The sequence below is a fragment of the Lepidochelys kempii genome, chromosome 12, assembly GCF_965140265.1.
Source record: "Lepidochelys kempii isolate rLepKem1 chromosome 12, rLepKem1.hap2, whole genome shotgun sequence".
Classification (NCBI taxonomy): Eukaryota; Metazoa; Chordata; order Testudines; family Cheloniidae; genus Lepidochelys; species Lepidochelys kempii.
Window position 1 is genome coordinate 21,807,083 of NC_133267.1, and position 19,118 is coordinate 21,826,200.

Genomic DNA, 19,118 nt, shown 5'->3' on the forward strand with positions numbered 1-19,118 from the left:
GCCAGTCAGCTACAGGCTGGAAGGCACAACTTGGCATGAAGTCCCAAGAGAGGAGAATTTACTGGTTTTCTTTAGCCAAAGATTATATATATATATATATTTACTACTAATACCCTAGGGTTAGTGCTAATACCCTACGTTAGTGCTTCTAATACCAAAGGAATAACTGTCCAGTCAAATACAATTGATGATTTCACTGCTTGCTAAAAGACAAATACAATGACTTTTTAAACATTAAATAATTTTGGAACCTTTTTTAAGTTTTACGACCTTTGCCTGTATTATAACATATGCTATATCAGCTCCGCTGAACAGTACAGGTATCAGACTACTTCGTAAAGCACTAACACAGTCCTACAATAAAAAGCTACTGGGATGAAGCAGGAAAAAAGAATTGTAATATTTTGATATTTACTAAGAAACTTACAAAACTCTCTGGAGACAAGTTCTAAAAATGCAAAATTTAATAAATTTAGCTGTTACCACCATCTCATTTCCCCTCATACTACATAGAATACTTCATTAATTTTCTCTTGCAGTTGAATATAGCTTTCAACTGAAGCCTTGCAGAATTAAAGGAGCTGCTTCAGTTTTACGTGTGCGTATAATTTTTTAAATGACCTCATGATACAAACAGCAAAACCTCTTGTTGCCATGAAATATATATATATCTGTTTCTAACTTTTCAAAACATCATTTAAGCATTTATTAACAGCCATACTAAAATGCAATAGATAATCCCAATAGTGTGAATATTAAGTTTTTAAATAACGCTAATCTGTCTTGCTTTGGTTAGAAAATTACATTGTAGCTTGCACAGTGAAAGCAACTGTATAATTAGAACAACGTATCTACAATTTTTGATGCCAAAAGAAAATATAATGAAGATGCTGGAGAGATTTAGGTTCCAGTAAGAGTTTCTTGCACTGACCTAAAAGTAGTATTTCAGTTAATTATAGATTTCTTGCTGCCTAAAACTTAAAGATACATTCACTGATATTTTTGCTAAATGTTGACTCCAGAGAACAGCTCTCTAAGATCTGGCATATTGATTTCTTGTTGTGAAGTGAGCTGTTCAAGCTCCATTTAAGATTTTCATCTTGCATGTAGCCCTGAGCACATCATAGCACCATAAATTAGTTAAATTGCACATTTATCACAAATGTTATTTTAAGATACTGCGTAAATGTGATGGCTGGAAGATATACAGTATGCTGCAACAAGCCACTACTTGGGTGGGGTTAGACCAGGGTCACCTTTATACACCTATGATTTAAAGCTCTTCCACCCCATCACAATTTCATTTAAAACCCCTTTCTTTAGGCATTTTGTTCTCTCTCACATTTGATCTGCATATTTCTAAAATTAGATAAAATATCAGGAGCAAAGCAAAAATTAGGGACTCAAATGTTGTTAAAAATCCTGCATCTAATAGGGGGGAAAATGTGTGCCAGCAGAGAGAAGCCGGTGATTTGGTTAGGACTGAGAGTTACCACGCCAAAATACATATCAGTATATGGGGAAAAAGGATATTACACGAGATCATTGATTCTCTGAATTCTTTATAATGTGAAATCACATTGGTATGCCAGTCTTGGAGCTTCTAAGATGCAAGCTGAACTTTATTTTAATAAATTTGGGACATGCAGATCCTGATTAGCTATTTGCAATGTTTCAGAGATATTTTGAAAATGTATGAAAAAGTCATTTATGGTACACGCTAATAGATATAGCTGCTCCCTGTATTTCTTCTAGTTCTCCTCCTCACTGCATATTGATATGATGATATTTTGCCCCAGGTATTGATTATCACCACAAATGAGGAGGGGCTGCAAATGTAGTATTTGATGTTCACAATCATTACCTCCTCCCATTTGCATTTTGAAAATAAACAAAACAAATACTGAAAAGGACTGAGGAGTTTGTCTCTCCTGTTTTTCCCTTCCCCCAAACCGTAAAAACAGCAAAATTTTGCACAATGCTATTTACCATTGCCACCTTACAATCAAATGGTGCCTTTTGAAAATATAAGGGTTGCAAATGTATGTAATAATCTGCCAGGCTCACAACTAGTGAAATTCTGTTCTGAAATCCAATGCTCTATTTAAGGTGTTCTAATTTTCAAGGAGAAAATCTGTGTTCCCAGAAGGAGGGATTCTGGCTACAATGTGGACTGAGATAATCTAGTCTTAAAAATACAGACAGCCTTAAGGGATGTTTCACTAAAGAGAAAAAGACCTCAGCCCTGGCCTGAAGGGGTTACCTTTTCTAAGAAGGTAGGGTCATACAGTTGAGATGATGCAGCTAACCAGCAAAAATTGTGTGCAGCAGGTTTGTCATATAGATGACTGTTCATTAGGATCCGAGTTGAGACCATCAACTTCAATACACTAATGACCTTAAAATCAGATGTAAATGTTGAGCCAAATGACAAAAAGAAAAACCAACAACAATACAAAAATTTAAAACACCCACACCCCAGAGTTCTAGTCCATAATCCAAGTACTGGACTTGATTATTGCTATTTATGGGGCCTATTTACTAATAATACATATTACTTCAAGCTGTGTTCTTTATAAAATGAACAGAACGATTTCTAATGTTTTAAAAGAAATAGATACCAGCCTTTACACTGCAGAGGACAACAGAAAAGAAAGAAATAATAGTAGGCAGGTAACTGGTCACTTTTAAAAAGAGATTATTTGGGGCTGTGTGGTTTTTTTTTTTTTTAAATAAATAAAAATTTGGACATGAAGCACCTACTAATACTACTTGCAGACTCTATTCTGTATATTCAAGAGGAATTCATTTAAGCATCACTATCTGAGTCTGAATATACAGCACAGCAAAACTCCTATTTGCTTTGCCACACATGTTGCTTATAAACTCTCTTCTTTACAGTCAATCTTACCCGATCTCTAAAGTGGAGTTATAACATTCATTTATCTTTTCTTGGGGAAAATTTTTGTTAATGCAGCCTTTGAATAAGTGCTACCCTGCTCTTTAAATGCTAAAGTTCACTAAAACTCCAGTGATTTATGTGCAGCTTTTGACTGCCAGCACCTGGCAGATGAAGAAACCTACTCAAGCTTCAGTCATAAACAGATAGCATACAATTTAATTTTAATGTGCTCGTTAGTCGTAGCACATTTCAGACATAATTGTGAATGCAACACAAAATTATAGCAAAAAGACAATTTTAATGCTGCTGTAGAAAAAAAGGTTATATGAAGAGTCATATAATGGTGCTTCATTGTCAACAACAAAACAGGGCACAGAGTGCATTACAGTGTCTGTGCTGTTTACATGCCAATATTTTATACATAGATTCTCATATGGTGTCAGCTGTCAGTTACTTCTGCAAATTAACTGCCAAAAATGGAGACGAACAGAATCACTTAGTGTGCTGGTAACCACGGGTTACCTTTCATATGCCTAAAGATAAAGCTGCAGTATGGAATCTTGGGAGAATAATTAGGCAGAACAAAACAGAAAGTTACCAATTGAAATAAAAAGGCATTCTACAATATGAAATAACAACCAATAGCGCTTATAAATAAGTAAAAGGTTATATCACAGAATGCCTCATAACTTTTAAGCAAAATATTACAGTACAAACATTTTAAAGGCTTTATCAATGTTTAGGAAATACAGTACAAGTTTTTCAAATAGATTTAACCCTTTGAGCACTGAGTTTATTTTGAATTCTCTCACGTTTTATTTTATTTAAATTTTCTTTTACTAATAAATACCTTTAAAAGTCATGTTGTGCAAAATAGTTATAATGCAGGCCAAGGATGCAGTCCATGGCTTCTGTTATTCAGTTGGTTTAAAAACAAATGATAACGATACTAATAAATATGTATAATTTAAACATGAACCTCTATCAATATAGATGTACTGTATAGCAAAACAAAACAATCATACTTTGCTTTAAGAATAATGTTTCTGAATACTTTATAAATGCTATTCGTGGTGCCTTTCATATAATTTACAATGTTTGGATGTTAAAAGAAAAACTCTTAGACCTAAAAAAGGAAATATACATTATATATAGGTATAGCTTATACCCGAGGCATATCAGGTACAAAAACCGTCATTACTAAAAATGCTGAAGAAAAACATGGCATTAATCACAATTACATTTCCATAAGAGATTTTGAAATCTATACAATATATACATCTATGTTTCAATGTGAAAATAATATTTTAAATTTCAAGGTGTGATACACCTCTGCATAAATGGAGGTTCATATTAGTAATTTAGAACTAAGCTGGTAAGAGTTTTAAAAAAACATATCCATACATTTTACCAAATTAAAGCAAAAGTGTTTCAAAGTACTCAGAGGGCTAAAGATTATAGGGTGAGAAATACCAGCACACTTAGGTCACATGAAAAAAGTGCACCAGAATTAGTTATAAATGCTTAATTAAACTGTCTGTTAATGCATGCAGCTTGATGCATCAGAGGGATGCACAGCAACTAAATCCAATTTACACAAAGTTCCAAACACTTACCACTGCATTTTAACCTTCATATTTTACCAGTAACAACAGCTGATTATGCACCTCTATTAAACACTGTACAATTATACAAAACAGTTCAGCCCAGAGTGACTCTCTGGAGTTAAAATAAGAACATGTGCCAAGAACTAAACAGTTGCTTTAAGGCGTCTTTGACAGTTTTCCTCAAAGCAAATTACAGTTATTTTAATCAAAAGCAAATGCTACTGCTTCTCTAACTCCGAAACATACAGAAGATGATCTTCTGGTGACTTCCCATGTGTTTTACTAAGATGAAGTTTAACAGCATGCTTGCTTGCAAAAGTCCTGTTACAAAGTTTACACTGATAGGAAGTTCCAATTTCTTCCTCTGGAGATGATGTCACCAGTTTTTCAGATGGTGACTTTGTTTGTGCTATCTGATTGTTAATCTGTTCATTGGACAGTTTGGACAAATCTCTTAACCTGAAACCTAGATGTGATTCAAGATGACTGATATAAGTTGAAGGAGTTCTGATCTGTGAAGCACAGTCATTACAAAAGAACACTGGATGCCCAGTGTCCAAATTTTTAAGGAACTTAGTTCCTCCCGTCCTTCGGAGCTGGTATTTCACATTGGCTAGCCAGTGGCTAATTGTGGTCATTGAGAGTCCCGTAAACCTTGAAATGTGCATTCTTTCTTGAGGGCTCAAGTCTGACATTATGTATTTTCCCTCTGATGTCTGTCGTAAACTGGCTGCAAACTGGGCCTGCAGAATGAGCAAGTGCTGAGGATTCCAGTTAGACTGACGTCCCTTCCTTTTCTGAGCTGGTGTAGTCTCTTCTGGTTCCTCTATTGTGGTACCATCAATGTCAGATTTCTCAGATATGCTGGAAGGTGTGGAAGATTTTGATGTGTGACTTTCTGTCAGGTTCTTCAGCATATCAGATATATCTGACAAGGCATTCTCGCGTAGCGGCGAGTTTGACATGAATGACACGACTGCAGATGTCTTTGCTGTTGTCACTGTAGATGAAGAAGATGCAGAAGATGTTGATGTGGATGACAAAAGCGCTGAACCCAAAGAGCAGCTTTTGTCACTCTTGCCTTTCGTCAAATCTATGGGTTGGTCATTGTTGACATGATAAAAATAACGGTCTAAGTGGTCTGTTTTTTTGCACTGCAAAGGTGGGGTGGCCACCGCAGCCTTTTCTGCCAAACTGTTGCTCATTTTAAAAAGCATGCTCATTGGATCCAGAGCAGGCAAAGATGGCTTTGCTGCTTTCCCAAGATGAATATTCATGACAGACTGCAGTGCACTTAATGGATTTACAAATGGTTGTTCGGGAGGATGATCTGTAATAATAGCTGTGCTGCTGCTTAATGTACTTGCAATTGACTTTACAGGCTCTTTACCATTTTCCACTGGTTCTATAGCTGTACTATCCTTGCAACTATCCCTCTGAGGAACTGGGCTGTTCTGTTGGCTTTTAAAACCACCATCATTGGAGGCATCCATTTTGAGGGGTTCACTGATTTCGCTGCTGCATGGCGAAGGTGTCGCACGTTTCACTGGAGACAGTTTTCCTTCAGGTTCTTTCATTTTTTCCTCAACTTTAATCACTTTCTCCGTGACTTTCTTTACCAATTCTTCCATGGCATGAAAGTTCGTTTTTGGCACAGGGGAGGTTTGACTGCTTGGTGGCGACAGTAGGGGCTGGTTTTTAGTCGGTGACACTATTTCATTGTTTCCAAACATAGATTTTAAGGGTGTACTTTTTCCCGATGAACCCAACGACAGCTTCATCATGTTAGGTAGCTGGTAGGCAGCATGAATACTGGGATAGCCACCCCAGCTTGGTGTACCATTCTGGGCTTTGTTTATAGCTGATGTTACTGTGTTTTCTAAAGACTTTAAAATATCTAGTCCCCCTTTAGGACTTTCTTCCAGGTCATTTTCAGTCAAATAATGATATTTTGAGGAGATATCATACTTTTCCTCATCTTCATTTGACTTCTCTTTCTCTTTCATTTTATCATCAGCAGCCCCTCTCTCTTTATCTACTTCTTTTTTTACTTCAACATTCAATTTTGGGGAGACACTAGAAGGCGTGTTGGAGGGAGATGTAAAAGTGGTGGCTGCGAGTGGCACAGACTGTACTTTTTCGTCTAGTAGAGCTGTTATTGTTGGCGTCACTGGGGCTTCTATAATTGGCTTCCCTTTCTTCATGGCAGAGTTGGTGACTTTTATAAAATGTCCTGTCACCATCATGTGGGCAGTGAGTTCCTGCAAAGTATCATGGGAACTTCCACACTCCATGCATTTGAGAATTTGAGATTTCCTTGCCTCAAAATGCCAAGCGTAGCTGGCACCATTCTGGTGACCGTAACGATTATTTGGCGTAATGTAAGGATTTGCATTCTTTTGCAGTGCGTCGTTGGTGTCCGAGATTGTTGCTTTCGGTGTCCCACCTGTGGAATCTGGAGAACTTGGAAGTTCAAGCTCCAGTGATGCTTTTTTCCTAGTAGCTGGGATAATTTTTGCTGCTACGGGTGTAACAGGTTCCTTCAGAGGCACTTTTTGGTAGTGTTTTGTTTTGATCATATGAACACTCAAGTCCTGAAGAGATTCAAAGGAATGGCCACAGTACATACACTTTAATACTTTCTGGGCATCTTCTTTCCCTTCCATTTCAAGCAAAGAACGTTTACGAGGTTTGGACCATCTTTTAGGGTTATTGTTATCAGTTTCATGGTTGTCATCTCGATAATGTCCTGTTTCATTCATGTGCACTGTTAATTCTACTAAAGTGTCATAGGCAGCACTGCAGTCTTTACAACGGAATTTACTGGCTCCAGTAAATATAGAGCCATAAAGCTTACTGCTTTGTCTGTACAACTGAACTGTGCTAAAAAGACTGGGTTCGGGAAGAATTCTGCTCTGAGAAACTTGCTGCAGTGTCTTTGCCATAGCAGTCTGGTGCCAGTCAAAGCTACCACTCCCACAACTGCTGCTGCTGCTGCTGCTGCTGCTGCTGCTGCCGCCGTTGTTTTTTTCTGAAGTCGGCTGGTGGAGATTCAAATTGAGATTGGACCAGTAGGAATTGGAAAGGAAGTTATTATAGACGGCTTTCATTTGTTCTAAGCTATCAGACACAGCAGAATCTTCAAGCGGTATTGCCACCTCCTTGCTCTCTTCCTCATTTTTGATAGAGCTGCTTTCAAAATCTGCCATTCGGTCACTTGTCTCACTGATGTGTGACTCACTGTCCATTTCGTGGCTGGAAAATTCAGCAGCTGGAGAGTTTTGGTAGCTCTGGCAGTTCTTACTGTAGTCTTTTTCTGGGCACACGTATTTTGCTGAAGGTTCCCCATCAGTTGCATTTTCATCAGGTTCCATGTCTTCCTCCACCAGTGCTGCAGCCTTTAGTTCATCTGAAACATAGGCTATCATGGACAAAATAAAAACAACAAGAGTTAGTGACTGTGGATCATACTTTCCATCAGCTGTTTAAATATTTCAGCTAAAGAACTGCATTTATTTGTAAAATTAAACAGCTAAAATGTAATGTTTCTTCAGAGCAAGAAAAAAAATCTGCTCTTCAAACATAATTTGCCACCTTATTCTTCTCAAGGGGCAACAGCTTGAAATTAAAACTAAATTTGAAATTAATGAAGCACATTCTGGAGGTGGCATTCATTTCTAAAGTAATAAATTACTTGTATCAACCTCAGAGACAGCAGCTCCTGTCTGTCAATTAATATGTCTTATGCTTCTCCTACCCCTAATGCATTTCTTAACAGACAGATTCACAATTTAAATTAAGCAAGCATTTTTTACTCATTACATTTTTGAGACTCAATTTTCAATAAATATAAAGGAAAAAAACATCAATAAAATTCCTACAAAGTAAAAACAATGTACATTGATTACAATAAATTAAAAAAAGATTTCTTTTCTTTTTGTGTGTGGTAAAGCTGGTGACTCTAAATTTGGAAATACCTGACTAACAGTGATTCAAGATATTCATTACAGATGCAACAAATGACCCATTCACATTTAAACACACTTCTCTTCCCAACAAGAAAGCCCATGCAGAATTATGTCAGGGACAAGTTCAAGAAAATTGGTATGCTGTACTCATTCTTCTTGTATAAATATATACAAGACCTTCCAGTGGACCTTACAAATGTCAAAGTGTTTGCTCTTTAGACTACTTTGTCAATATTTACGCAGCATAAGCTACATGGGCACCCAACAGGGATTCTGTCTTTTTTTTAAGTAATGCAACTGGTGATGTAAATCTAATACACTCTTCCTGAATAGGATAGTTAGGAACTGACGAGCTTCATGTTAGTTTTTCATACTGGCACCCTATGTGTATTTTACACATAAAAGTAATACCTTTGGGCAGGAAAATTCTATCAAAACATTAAGAGTGCGATCAGTAATTGATCAAACTAATCTATTTCTACTGAATGCTTTAATGTAAAAATAAGTGAAAAGATAAAATATATATAAATAGATGCATATTAGATAATATTTTGTTGCTGTTTTTTAAAGAACTAAACTAACCATATAACAATACATGGAGAACTTCCTAGATATCTATTATCAAAATAATAATATGCTTAAAAAATGCAATTGCAATAGATATCCATAGTTTTCAAATGGCTGAAGGCATTTGGCTTCATAACACACCTGGAATGTGAGGGCATCTGGCCAAGCATGGCACAGTTCAGCATACACAACAATCTATACAGCTTGTTTATTCAAGCAAAAGTGTACACCGTATATTGATCAAATGAAGCTATTTCATCCAGGGCAGTGGAAGAAGGAGAAAAGTTTAATGGCTATATATCATGTATCTATCATTAGAAATCTTTCATGCTTCTTTTCAGGGTGATTGTTTTTAAGTGAAGCACTAATGACAAAATAACTGTTAAAGTAACACTGAAGTTAGACACTTCCACTTTCAAAAGAAGTGTGGTGCAATCAGTTGGGAAATATATATAAAAAAAATTTACTAGTGCCTTCTCACATTGACGATTTTAGCAAAACTGCTTCCAACCACGTGAGGTTATAATCTGGCCCTTGTATTCTGAGTTAAACCCTTGAAAGCACAAACATATGAAGTCAGAGCAACACACAACTGTGCCTAGGTGTTACAGATCAAATGTGCAATATATCTGAAGAGATGTCAAGACTGTATTTTTAAAATTAAAAATACGTAGGTTGAATCTAAAGACAATGTAACTACTGTCTATTTTGCTGTAATTTTATGCTCTTTGGAAATATTTAGGTTGACTGTAAAACTTCTCTAATCACCTACCAGATGTCCTGATTTTATAGGGACAGTCCTGATTTTGGGTCTTTTTCTTATATAGGTGCCTATTACCCCCTGCCCCCGTCCTGATTTTTCACACTTGATGTCTGGTCACCCAATTACTCGGAAATATTTATAATACAGAAGTGCCAACAGGTTGCAATCAGAATCAGTGCCATTCTGCTGGGCACAGTATAAACACTCACAGTCCAAGCTCCAAAGCGTTTACAATCACACAATGTCATTCATTCAGCACTTTCATCCTCTTATGGAACAATACAAGTTGTCTTATTTTAGTTATTTGCACCAGGGTATTTCTCAATTCTAGCGAAAGCATGCAGCTCAGCAGACCCAAACGATGCAAACCACCCTCTGAATGTGAGAATTTTAAGACAATGACAAGAGCTGAATAATTTGCTACCAATGATCAGTAACTGAAGAACAATTCCAAAGCTCCAAGAGACATGAATTTTAAAAGAAAAGGAAGAAAGAAGTTATGTCGCAGACCCTATGATGAAAAGCAAATGTAGCCTGAAATAGCACAATCCTTTTCTGTGGAACCCTCTTCGTGAAAACAGGTGTATTTTTGTTTGTGTGGGGGTTTTGTTTTTTTTTTTAATAAAAACTCCTGTCCCTGTACTTCCCTTCCCAAACAGAAATCACCTCTTTACGGCATAAAGGAAAAGGGAAGTTACTGTCACACTGCCTGCCCTAGTACAATCTCCTTTTCACACCTGCATCCTGAGGCAGCACACTGAGGCGGTCTATCAATGTGCCTGGCTTTTTCTCCCTTTATTCATGTAGGGCTAGAGATTGCCACCCACCCTCATAACAGTGAGTAGTCACAGGAGTAGTTCCTGGACATTAATAAAACTACTTGTGTGAATAGGTGCTTACCAGCATGAGCAAAGCTTGCACAATCTAGTCCCTGATTAGTGATTGCTTTTCCTTACATTTAGGTTTCTCTGGCTATTGAAACCTTCGGAATTTTGCTTGGTCTGAGCTGCTTGTGTTGTCATATTCACCACTTTTAGAAGAGTGACTTTTATGTTAGCTGAAAATCTCCAGCATCCTTTCTTTACCCTTTTTACCAATTATCAAGCATATCTGTGTTATCTCCTTGATAACTGCTCTTCTCCTTCCCATGCTGGAGTCATGAAGCTGAGTTTGTGACATCAGAGTTTTGATTCAGGCACACAGGAAATAAGACATGCAGAGCAGGAATCGGTCCAGCGTATGAGGGTGCAACTTTAATAAACTAATCCCAAAACAACATGGGGGAAAAGGGGACTGCACCCTCTTCAGCTCCAGTCAGTTATTTGGGTCCAGTGCAGTGAGGTTATCCAATTAAACAAGTGACAGGGAAAATGACACTCAGCCCTACCCCCTACTCTCTCCACTAGAGATCTAGCCAGGGCTGAGAACCTTTATGCCCTTCTCTTGTGCGGAAGATGAGGGTACCTATGAGAAGGAGCAAGATGTAAACCACCCTCATCCAAACCAACTGGAACTGGTGCCATTCCCCAGCTGGTCACCTATTTATTCCGTCTGTCTGCACGGGACACTAAATATAAGTTGCAACAATGTTCGAACATAAGAACGTCCATACGGGGTCAGACCAAAGGTCCATCTAGCCCAGTATCCTGTCTTCCAATAGTGGCCAATGGCAGGTGCCCCAGAGGGAATGAACAGAACAGGTAATCATCAAGTGATCCATCCCCTATCACCCAGTCCCATGTTCATTTGTGTGGGTTTATTTTCTTTGTCCTTTTTCCTATTTTCCTATTTTTCATATGTAAAGTAAATGTTTGAAAAACAGTGAGGTATGTGTATGTTCTTTAACACCTCAACAGCACTGTCTGGGGGCGGGATGACTTTAAAGGTGCCTCTAAAAGGCAAAATAAATTAGTAAGAATTAAAATGAAAGCAATTATGTAGTTCTATTCTGGCTTTTTTCCCTCCATAAAAACAAACAAACTCACTCCCCACAAAACTTTTCACTTTACATCCTGCAAGGCTAGGTGACCCCAGGGAAGTCACTTGCAACCCAAATGTTTCTATGATTGTGACAGTCCATTTGACAAAACAAGGAAAATGCTTTCCTGGAATGGCACTGGGTTTGTAGGGAAAATTAAGATATCAGAAGAGTTAAGAAACCTATCCTTGGTACAGGTAGAGAGAAGTCGAGAACAGACAGCTCCCTCATTAACATTTGTTATAATTATTAACTAAACTGCTAGGTAAAAATGAAATTAACACATTTAATATAAATACATAACATTAAGCGGTAATATAATGGAATTCATTTCCATACAAGAAGAAATTACCTTCATAACTGAGCTATGCATCATTTCTTCGCTAGAGAAATAACTTGTGCTACATCACCGCCCAAAACAACCTATACATGCACATACTGTGCATACAGGGATATACTCACAGACATACTCCATGCACACCATGCAAGCAGTGAGAACCAATATCAGTCCATCATATTTCTACAAATATGGGAGGCTACTGTGCGGCTAAATCAAAATGTTTATACTGGTAATGGTTTTTCCTCCCCCAAGAGTGGCAACATAAATGGTGAATGGCAATGCTTTCTTTACACAAGCATAGCAATCTAGCTATTATTCCTGCTTACAGAGGTCAGAGGCTCTGTTTCATAGGGGCAGGACTGTCTGTTGTTGGAATGAAATGTTATTTCTAGGTAGAGAGATCCATGCTTCTCTCACACATTGGTTGGAGTAGTTGGTACCTTTCACTAGAGTAATATTCTACTTCAAGATTTATTATTCTGCCCACTGGCAAGGTCAAGAATATTAATTTTCTACATGTTAATTTGATGTAATGTGCATGATTAATGCTTGTTTAGCTGGATATTTTGTGTGTTAATAAATCTGCAGCTTCTTCATGCCAATAATAATGTGGTATTAAATTATTGGGGATCGGAGTGGGGATGGATGTGACAGCATGCCAGTGAAATGGGTGGCTATCATTAGGCGCCAGAAACTTTGAAGCGTACTAGCATTTGTTTCTTTGCTGAAAGTACTGCAGCTGTCTTATAGAGAAAGCTCAGAAATAGGCCACAGGAAGCTAGCCAGCTGCTCTAATCCAGCATCCTGTACTGGTATTACATTTGGAGCAACTTCAGAGAGCTCAAGTCAACTGTTAGCATTAGAGGAGAGAATTACATAGATGTGAATACATAGGGAACAGATGATAACAAGAACAGTTTCTGCTACACTGAAATGTGGACCGGCCTGAACAGAGTGAAGGAAATCTACACTAAGCACCTTATTCTCATGTCACTTGGACCCCATGCTTCCTTGCTTTTAGGTGTAGTTTAAATGAAAGAGCAGCAGAACCCAACTCTTCCTTTCAAATTACTCAGGTTCAGTAAACTTCTGTCTGAAAAATCACACACATCTCATCTCTACGTGTTATGCAGTTTGGAACGTGCGTAACCAACAAACAAGACTAGGAAGTCAGAAGGCACTTACTCAGGTTACTTATTCGGATAAGGAAGGCATTCTTCCGCTTAAAAGTTTGGTAAATCAAACATGATTCTTCAAATCTCTCATTTATAAAATTTCCTTAATCACAATGTACTTCCCCAGTGCAAGTAGTAATAAACACATTTAACACACACCTGAAAAACTGAAGTTATTATAGCAGATGAATTTTTATAACATCTGGGCCTTTCTATTCAGTGCCCTCCAGTCAAGGAGCTCAACAGCTTTAACATGCATTAATGTACTATTCCTCTTAGCACCCGTGTAGTATAGGTAAGTGCCATTATCCCCATTTTATAGAAAGCGTAAATGAAGGCACAGCGAGTTAAGCTCCTTGCTTAAGGTTACATAGAACGTCTAGGAATGGAACCTAGAATTCTTAAATTACCCGTTAAGTTCATTTCTATAATGAAGGGATATAGGCAAAACACATAAGTAGAACTGGACCAGGAGTTTGGAGTTCTAGGTTCTGTTCCTAAACTTCCTATGCATGTGCACGTAACTACAAATAATTGACAGTTTTAATCTTTAAAAATAATTAAGGATTGAATTCCCCAGTGAAATGCCCACAGTTGTGTCCACTGTGCAAAGCCCAGAACCTGTGATCACAAATCTCTGGAGCAAACTATTATTTGACAACAGCAAGATCTGCACGTGCCCAATAATCTGCATTCAGCAGCAGGGAATGTAGGAATGCTCACTGAGTCAAGAAGAGGCACGGCCTAAACTCTCCCACAAATAGTTTTCTGCTCTCAGCACAGAGCGGAACATGCGGTAAGCAATAGGGAAGGATCTCTTCTAAGAGACTAGAGTCATCCGACAGATCACACCTCTGTCAACTCCAAGCTGGTGTTTTGCCCTGGTTTCTGCATGAGGCCTTCACTCCCTGTGGCACCTCTTTTGAGCAGGGCATCTGTGTTCCTGAAACCTGTTAAAATCACCCACATATGAGATCTCACACCACACCTGCCCAATATATTGAGCAGCATATCAGCACATCACACTAGAGCCTTCTCTTCTAGGTGCTAGATTGGATGAGGAGTTGCTAAGGAATTGGATCTGCTTGCATGAAGACATCAGCCCTTACTGCCCTTTTCTACATGAAGTTGCTGACCAGAGAGGAATGTAGGCCCTAAAAAGAAACTCATTGTCACATCCTACCAGCATGGAGAACATGCTGAGTACTAGCAGAATCAAAGAAACTTCCCCATATGCAACATGCTTTTATACACCATATTGTACTGTTCAGAAATGAATTAAATACCTATTTTAAACTAAGAATTGTCAGAGCAAGAATAATAGTTTGGCAGTAGAGACCATTCAGGAGCCACCAACTCTCATTTACACACATATAACACAACTAACTTGTGACGGATGCAAATGGCTCCTGGATTTCTTTGTCCCAAGGAAGTTCGTAGAGATAGTGGACCAAATTCTTCTCTGTTTCAGTCATGAAATAGGTGAACAGGAGTTAGAGCACAGAATTTGGACCATGCTCTGTGTGGCCTACCGTGACATGTACGCTAGGAGCAGTGTAAAGCCACACTGCTTTAAAGGGAGCCCCAGGAGGCATTCTGCTTCATGTGGCTCCAAGGAGCAAAGAACAAGTATGCCCACTACCATACACCTTTGTGGGATAGAGCTAGGACCCTGCCTCTTCCTTGCCCCCTTTGAGACACTACACATGGTGGGCGAGCCCCTGTGGTCCTGTGAACTCAGGGACTGGAATATTTCCTGGCCCTTCTGCAATCTGTGCAAAGGAATGCAGAAGAAAGGCTTCTTACCTCCTCCCCTCACTGCATGCATGTAACAGACAAGCACAACCTTGTCTTTTATGAGCAGCATCACAGTTAGAGCAAGGCAACCAGAAAAATAGTGCTTGTGACCATTCATTCACGTTCTGAATTGCTGTTTGCTTTGACCACATTCATGCCCTTTTTTGTTCACGTCTCATGCATGTGAAGGCAAACATTTCACCCACGCACCCACCCAGCTCAGCGCATACAAATTATTGGAGAAAGGTGTATTTTTACAGAGAACAACCAATTTGCCAAAGAACAGAGCTATTCACAGGTGAATATGGGTATTCAATATCTGTACTCCTCCCGCTTATAATATTTCAAGTATCAATCAGCCAACCAGAAAGTAGGAACAATACCAAGCAAAGCAGTCAATTACAAATGGTAAATCATTAACTGCTGAAGTGAACAGTTCACAAGCAAAGATTCACACAAACAGAACAATTCCAATTAACAAATAAACTAGTAAAATTAACCTATTTGCAGCTATTTCAGCTAAAGTTAAATTTCTTGTATGAATTACTCACTATGAATAATCTGACCAGTTCTAAGCAAGACATAACTCCAGTTCCTGCTGGTTTCCAGGGCAGGTTCCTTGGCTGCAACGTACAGAACTGTGTCGAATTCTCCACTCTATGCAGGTGTATAATACAACGAGAGTCATGTGTCCGTAGGGAGAGACGGACAGACACTTAGGGTTGTAGCCCTTAACCATAGTTTTGATTTGGATCATATATTGAGCTATTGACACACTTTACATGGTGGTTTTCTGACCTCCAAATTATCAATTTCTTTTTGTTGGCAAAATTATTCCATCAAATCCTCAGGAAACACAAATCTATTTGGAAAAAGGTTATTAACAGCACAAGGTTATGTGCATGTTTCACTAAACCCTTTAAATGAATGGATTCTAAAAACAAAAACAATGCCACAACTCCTGGCTTGATATCAGCATTTGGGTAGTGTTTTTTAATCGCTGGAAGCATATACAGCATTCAACAAACTAATACGAGATTCACAGCCAACTCCAGGATAAGTAGGCATGAACATAAAAGTTCTCAATATGGCTCTAATAGCTCTTAATTATTATAATCCTTCACTAAGCAAACAGATGTTGTAAGGGAACTTTAGTTTCTTCATATGATCAAATGCCGTAATCAAACCATTCTGCTTCTGCCCTGCCTCTTCTCAGAAAATGTTTTGTATAGTGGAGTGGAAATAGCAAAAGCAGTGACAAAATGACCATTTAATTGTCTCAGAAATCTGTTTCTGAATGGTATTGCCCCTCCCCAAATTTCTCTGATTCTATTCTTCTAATTATTACTTAGAATTTCTGAGAACTTTAGGGAAAAAATCTTACACCTTTACTCTCTGTAATCTTCCCGTGTTCCTGGTTGCTTTTAATTTGTACTTATTTTGAAACCTTTTAATGACCTGAACAGTGGCTGTGTGTTAGTATTACCAAGATGAAAAATAAACATGGATCTCTGGAAGTGTAGCAAAGCCTTCATACTACATTTTAAAACTCGGGTGTACAATAATGATTTTACCTTAAAAATTATTTCAATTGGAGTGTAGAAGTCATTCTAAAAGATTATTTTTAAATGATCATAGCAGTTCAAGACATTGAAAATGCATTGGCTAATTCTTTCCTTATATTAAAAGGCCTTCAAGCCTAATCTTTCTTTCCCTTGTGAACTCCAAATTCCCATTGAAGTCACTTACACAGTTTTACACTTATACAGTTTTAGGTGCACCTCTTGCTTATAATGAACTCTGTGCAATATGGGAACAGTGAAGTACAATGAAAGTCCCAAACTGTTTCAATGCATTGCATTGTGCATATTACAATTTCAGTTATTGTGAATCTCCACTTACAATGAAGTTGCTCCATGAAAAGAGAGTTATGTATGGGTCAACACCTGGTGTCCTTACTCAGTTTCTATTTAGCCCTACTTAGGGACTACTAATGGCTACAATAAGAGAGTTTTGCCTGAGTTAGGACTAAGAAATGAGTAAAGACTTCAGGATTTTCCTCTACAAGATGTTTCCGTTTTGTTTCATATTGTACAGCAGAGAGAGACCCTGAATATTCATTTCATTCATCTGCTAATCATACTGTTTTGGACATGGGTCTCTGTCCTGCATTAGCTAATGAACTGCACTATTCTTGCAGTATATTTGGCTAGGTTGGGCTTTCCTATAATACCCCCACTAAAATCACAAGCTGGAAGTACAAGGTTCACGGATTCCTAAAAAGGGAATACAGTGGAAAACCTGAAATCTAAATAGTGAGGGAAGAGGGGATTAAAATGTCTCCTCTTAGTCACCAACCAAACTCTTGTCATTTTTAAAAGATGTTCCTATGGTAGTTTATAGCCACGACTGTGAACAGTCAATGTCACATAAGAAAAGACACTTGTCAAGTGCCTTTCCCTTACAAGCACCCTCATCATGACCTGTGTTAATGAAGTTAATTGAATTTAAGATCAATAATGGTTAATTATTGCAATTTGACATTCTGAGATAAATGGCTTTAAGACAGAGAAATGTGTGTGTATGTGAATTCTCTCCAAAGAAGGTGAACACATTACAGCCTAAGAGGGATCACACAGGCCTTCCATTGATCCTGGTACAATCTGATCGACCTAATCCTCTGATGAATGTGGGCTTTTCACAGCTACAAGTAAATGTTCTACAAGACTACTCTAACCCTTGTCACTGACCAAATCTATATGAGCTGTACACTAGAAATCCATTGAGACAGATTAAAGAACTGCTGGAGAAACAAGAGATGCTTCTATAAATGTGAAGGTTTATTATATTGACTATTAATGTTACATACTGTATGTAATTATGAATGCTTACAGATAACAACTGTTTAATTTTGGCCAGTTAGATGTAAATGATTATAATTAAAACAATAACAATAAAGAAGGAAAACACTAACAAAAAGCCCAGAACCACCCAGATGAATTTGACAGGCAAAATGAGAATGTTCAATAAGAAGGAGATGACAAAATTATTATTGAAACATACAATAAATAAGACTCCCACTGATTCAGGTGAGTATCAGAGAAATAGCAGTCAACCTACTTCATTTAGAGTTTTTTAAAGTTTACTTTCACGATAGTTTCTCAACAGGAAGACATTTTTCCAAATGTGTTAGTAATGATACTCTTACATGCATACTGAACAAGTTAAATGACCACTTACAAGATTTATAATGACAAAGTAAATGTTGTCAAGGAAAAAGTAATACTGATTGCAGAGCGCTGACAATAACAAGCCGCTGAAGAGTTCTGTCAAAATGTAAGATTATGCAAAAACACTATTGAGAACACTGCTAATCATCTGCTCTTGTCAATTACTTGAAGGGTATCTGACAGCATATTTACATTAAACACACTTCAGTAGCAAAATCCTTAATGCTATCTCGGAATATTTTCATTACCATTAGGAATCTTTAAAAAAGGCCTTTTACAGTACAACAGCAATAATGGTATAATATCTACATCAGGCAGGTGCATCCATCTCATACAATTATATCTAAACAACATTTTAATGATATAATTTAAAAACTTATGTACGATGGATGTAAATACTATTTTAGTTTGTATACCCAATGAACCCTATTTTCAACAGTCTTGTTGAAGTCTTAAGCTAAGTGTAAAAGAACCATTTGTCTTTGTGTGGCAGTTCTTTTAGTCTTACCCATTGCTCATGTGACTGCTCTCTACTGTGAAGAGAGATATTAGGTACACGTTTATACTAAATCTTTAATTGCAATCTGCAATTCAGTTGCTTTATGAAGAGTCACATCAGCTGTCAATTGTTTTCAGCTGTAGCAGAAACTCATATGAGTTAAGTCCATCCTGCATCTCCCCTCACACCTCCAACCTTCCCGCACATGAAATAAATGAAAGATAACTTTGTTTAACTGCATGCTTGCATTGTACTGTCCCCCTGGATGTCCCTTCTCTACGTCAGCAGGAAT

The 19,118-nt window shown here is 37.8% G+C and overlaps 1 protein-coding gene across 2 annotated transcripts in view; it reads right to left on the reverse strand.

Moving 5' to 3' along the window:
- Positions 1-3,180: 3,180 nt before the first annotated feature.
- TSHZ3 (teashirt zinc finger homeobox 3) overlaps positions 3,181-19,118 on the reverse strand; it is a 69,194-nt gene continuing 53,256 nt past the window's right edge. For both annotated transcript variants that reach the window (XM_073307817.1, XM_073307816.1), the window contains exon 3: positions 3,181-7,930. In XM_073307817.1, the coding sequence (XP_073163918.1) occupies positions 4,728-7,930 (3,203 nt within the window). In that variant the 3' untranslated portion in view covers positions 3,181-4,727. The remainder of the gene's footprint in view (positions 7,931-19,118) is intronic.